Source organism: Helianthus annuus, chromosome 1 (genome assembly GCF_002127325.2).
Source record: "Helianthus annuus cultivar XRQ/B chromosome 1, HanXRQr2.0-SUNRISE, whole genome shotgun sequence".
Lineage (NCBI taxonomy): Eukaryota > Viridiplantae > Streptophyta > Magnoliopsida > Asterales > Asteraceae > Helianthus > Helianthus annuus.
Genome location: NC_035433.2, coordinates 148,621,999 through 148,627,040, shown reverse-complemented (window position 1 = coordinate 148,627,040; position 5,042 = coordinate 148,621,999). Strand labels below are relative to the sequence as shown.

Below are 5,042 nucleotides of genomic sequence, written 5' to 3'. Positions count from 1 at the left end.
GCGAGTCAAGATGTTGATGCACGTGCATGATTCAATACTATTAGGTTTACTTTTTGTTTAGTAAAACGGTGGTGCAGCAAAGCACGAGTCCTAGATTCTAGTTATTATAAAATTAATATTATATGACTGTCGACATGTGAGTCCTTCGAGAAGACATGAAGTGAAGAAAATTCACATTGAGCAAAAGAAAAAACTTAAAGTTTATCAACCTTAAGATGACTAAATTACAGAGACGAGACAGTAATGTATGTAGTTGACTCCAATCTCAATATTTACTCAGAGATACATATATGTAATACATTTTTAATATATTAATAATCAAGCTAAGGATACTATGTCTATATAGATGAGAGTGAGGATCATTCAATTCAATAATTCGAAAGAAAACATGGAGCTAAATGATATCACTAAAATTCTACCATATCTTTTAGTGGCTCTCATGGTTTTACTCTCGTCAGCACTTGCAGATAGTTTTCTCCGGTGCCTATCTCAGGTGCCAAATACCACAACCTCAGATTTTGTGTTCACTCAAAATGATACAGAATACTCATCTCTTCTTCACTCAACCATCATTAACCTTAGATTTTCTACATCTGTAATGCCAAAACCACTAGCTATAATCACACCCTTAACATATTCCCATATACAATCTACAATCCTTTGTTCCAAACATTTCAATATTCAAATCCGAATTCGAAGTGGTGGACATGACTACGCAGGCCTTTCATACACATCATATGATCAATCCTCTTTTGTTGTTCTTGACCTCCAAGAATTGCGGTCAATAACAATCGAGTCAGGTCAGAACACTGCTTGGGTCGAAAGTGGTGCGACCCTTGGGGAACTTTATTACTGGCTGTCCCAAGAAGGTCTAAATCTTGGATTTCCATCAGGGATCTGCGCAACAGTCGGTGTTGGTGGTCACATAAGTGGAGGGGGGTTTGGTACTATGATAAGAAAGTATGGTCTAGCGGCTGATAATGTTATTGATGCTCGGATTGTTGATGCTAATGGGAGAGTACTGGATAGAGAATCTATGGGAGAGGATTTGTTTTGGGCAATCAGAGGAGGTGGGGGTGGAAGTTTTGGTGTTGTAGTGGCTTGGAAAGTGAATCTTGTTTATGTTCCTGAAAAAGTTACTGTTTTTAGTCTTTCCAAGACTATAGAACAAGGTGGTTCGAGTCTTTTTAACAGGTGGCAGTACATTGGGCACAACCTGAGTGAAGATCTATTCATAAGAGTTATAATACTTCCTGCTTTAAATAAGGCAGGAAACAGAACAATGCAAATAATATTCAACTCAATGTTTCTTGGAACTGTCGATAAACTCATTGAAACTGTAACAGATAGCTTTCCTGAGTTAGGTTTACAGGAAAGCGACTGCAGTGAAATGAGTTGGATCGAATCGATACTGTTTTTTGATAACTATCCAGAAGGGGAAAGCATTGATGTCCTTATAGATAGGACACACAAGGCCAAAAGCTACTTTAATGCTAAATCGGACTATGTGCAAGAACCGATACCCGAAGAAAAACTTGAAGACATATGGAAATGGTGTTTGGAGGGAGAAAGGCCGATTCTTATAATGGAACCGCACGGTGGAAAGATGAATGAGATTGAAGAAACGCGCATTCCTTACCCTCACAGAAAAGGGTATTTGTATAGCATACAATATTTTGAGCAATGGCAAGATGACACCATTGAATCATCAGAAAAGCGTAATAGTTGGATGAGAAAGATGTATGAAAATATGACACCATATGTGTCAAAGGATCCAAGAGCAGCTTATGTGAATTACAGGGATTTGGATTTAGGTCAAAATGATAATGCAGGTAACACAACTTACTTAAATGCCATGAAGTGGGGAAACAAGTATTTTGGTGATAATTTTGAGAGGTTAGCTATGGTGAAAGGTGTTGTTGATCCAGATAATTTCTTCTTCTATGAGCAGAGTATCCCGCCTTTGATTATGAGTGAAGAGAACTGTGGCAGTGGTTCCTACCAAAGTTTGTGATTTGGCTTCATGCTAGATTGTGGATCTTATAAGAACTGAACTGTTTTTTTTTTTTTTTTTTTTTTTAATGTTTGATGAATAAACTAGACATTCTTAAGATGGTTGTTTGCTTGACGGATTATTGTCTTAAGTAAAGTTGTTTCAAGTGCTTTGCATGTCTATAGTGTACAATGTGTTTTTCCAAAACGTCTTTATCCTATTAGCCAATATCAAGTAACATTTGTAGTGTAGTAGGGACATATCCAGCCATCTCAATAAGTTTATTCATTTATTCAAACTTTGTATAAATCATGTGTTCAAGCACCTGCAAAAAGTCATCCGTTTTGTATTCATTTCATCAATATCAAGTAACATTTGACCTATTTAAGTAGTTTATATAAACGAACTGGCTTGATTAAGTAAACAAGCTTATGGGCTATATAAGTGAACTGTACTAAGTTGTAAATGGGTTGACGGGTATATATATTATATATTTTTTAGACATGAATAGGGTGCTTAGTGTGGGAGCCGGGGAGGGCTCGCTGAAGGCCGGCCCCATTCGGGAACACCGCCCCCGGTTCCGGTGAGTTTTTTTTACCCTGGTAAACGAGGACACTCACCGATTCTCAGGGAAACCTGGGAATGATTTTTTTTTCTTTTTCTATTTTATTTTTCATGTGTGTGTTTGTATGTATTGTGTTTGTGTGTGTGTGGTTTTTTGTTTTGGTAGTGAAGAAGGAAGAAGGAAGCTGTTACATGTTCTTTTTTTGTTTTTGTTAAGGGATATAACGCCTTCAACACCGTCCTTGTGGGCGTTATAGGGGCATGCAAAAGAAGTGACATTTCTAGTATAACGATTAATGAGAAGAAAAAAAACTTTGGAAGCAATGATTGAAAAAAGTATTGAAAGGATTTAACCATTACACATTTTCTGACAGGGCGTTATGATGTTGATGTGACGAAAAATGCCCTTTAATGGGGCATTAAACATTACGGATGTCCTTATTAGAACATTTAGGCAAGTCAACCTAAAACAAGATGAAATAACCTAAAACTTAATTAATTTAATTTTAAATTTTGCGTCTATCTCATAAGCATAACAATATAACTTATTAAACATATATGTTTAGAATCAAGAAAAGAACCAACTTATTAACGTTTTATTATCATTTCATTCTCTTCAAGATCGAGCCTACTAACGTAGGTAACTATAACAATTCGATATTTTAGAAAAGTTAGCCATGCCCTTTGCTCATAATAGAGGTGGAATGCTCTGCTCAAAATGAAAGAAATTTTGTGGATCAACCTTCCCCTTCACCATTGCCAACCTCCTGAAATTGCCCCTAAAGTACTTGTTTCCCCATTGCATAGCTTTCAAGTAACTTGTATTATTTGCATTACCGTTTGAACCTAAATCCAAATCCCTGTAATTCACATAAGCTCCCCTTGGATTCTTTGACACATATGGTGTCATATTCTCATACATCCTTTTCATCCAACTTAGATGCTTTTCTGATGCTTCAATGCTTCCGTCATCCCATTTCTCATAATATTGTATGTTATACAAATACCCTTTTCTATGAGGGTAAGGAATGCGCGTTTCTTCAATCTCGTTCATCTTTCCACCGTGCGGTTCCATTATAAGAATCGGTCTTTCTCCCTCCAAACACCATTTCCATATCTCTTTCAATGATTCTTCGCGTATCGGATCTTTCACATAGTCTGATTTACCAGTGAAGTAGCTTTTCGGCTCCGGTTTCCTATCTTTAAGAACATTAACACTCTCTCCTCTAGGATAGTTTGCAAAATAAAGTACCGATTCAATCCAACTCATTTCACTACAGTCTTTTCCTTGTAAGCCCAATTCAGAGAAACTATTAGATACAGTTTTCATGAGTTGATCAACCGATCCGAGAAACATTGAGTTGAATATGAATTCAACAGTTCTTTTCCCGTTCGCAACTTGAACAGGTTGTATTATAACTCGAATGAACAAATCTTGACTTAAACTATGCCCTACATGCTGCCACTTGTTAAAAAGATTTGAACCACCTTGTTCTAAAGTCTTGAATAGACTAAAAACGGTAACTTTTTCAGGTACAAAGACAAGATTCACCTTCCAGGCTACTACAACACCGAAACTTCCACCTCCACCTCCTCTAATTGCCCAAAATAGGTCTTCTCCCATTGATTTTCTGTCAAGTATCCGCCCTTTGACATCGATAATCTTAGCATCGACGATATTATCAGCCGCTAGACCATACTTTCTAACCATAGAACCGAACCCTCCTCCACTTATGTGCCCACCAATCCCTACAGTTGGGCCAAACCCAGCTGGGAATCCAAGATTTTTACTTTCTTTGGACACCCAATAATACAATTCACCATTGGTTGCACCAGATTCAACCCATGCAGTGTTTTTACCCGACTGGATCGTTACAGACCGTAGTTCTTTAAGGTCAAGAACAACAAAAGGGGATTGATCATGTGAAGTGTAAGAAAGGCCTGCATAATCATGTCCACCACTTCGAATTCGGATTCGGAATTTGAAAGTTTGAGAACAAAGTACTGCTGATTGTACATGGGAATATGTCAAGGGTGTGATTATGGCTAAAGGTTTTGGAGTTTTGGAGGTGGAATATCTAAGGTTTATGGTGGATGATTGAAGAACAGATGAATATTTTGTGTGTTGTTGAGTGAACACAAATTCTGATTTTGTGGCATTTGAATTTTTTAAAAGACATTGAAGATATTTATCATCAAGTCTTTGTGAAGATGCTGAAGAGAAAAATACCATAAGAACCCCTAGGAGATATGGTACAAGTTTAGTATTAATGTTTAGCTCCATAGTTTTTAATCTAGGAGAAAAGAGATTGGTGGGTTTCTTCTAAACGCCAATGGGGGTATATATATATATGTACGTACGTAAGTATGTACTGTATATTTTGGATGATCCTTGGGGCTTGGTCCATCATCCTCATCCATATGGACAGATGTGGTATGACACGAAATTTGGTCAAACTCCAACTCACCGTTTTCCAACGAAACA

At 37.2% G+C, this 5,042-nt stretch overlaps 2 protein-coding genes across 2 annotated transcripts; one reads left to right on the top strand and one right to left on the bottom strand.

Moving 5' to 3' along the window:
• The first annotated feature begins 388 nt into the window (after positions 1-388).
• LOC110941054 (berberine bridge enzyme-like 15) lies at positions 389-2,031 on the top strand. The gene has a single exon (XM_022182662.2). The coding sequence runs from the start codon at positions 389-391 to the stop codon at positions 2,012-2,014; it is 1,626 nt and encodes a 541-aa protein (XP_022038354.2). The 3' UTR covers positions 2,015-2,031.
• A 1,048-nt stretch (positions 2,032-3,079) lies between these two features.
• Positions 3,080-4,829, bottom strand: LOC110941063 (berberine bridge enzyme-like 15). Its single transcript, XM_022182670.2, has one exon. The coding sequence runs from the start codon at positions 4,788-4,790 to the stop codon at positions 3,246-3,248; it is 1,545 nt and encodes a 514-aa protein (XP_022038362.1). The 5' UTR covers positions 4,791-4,829; the 3' UTR covers positions 3,080-3,245.
• Between the last annotated feature and the right edge of the window lie 213 nt (positions 4,830-5,042).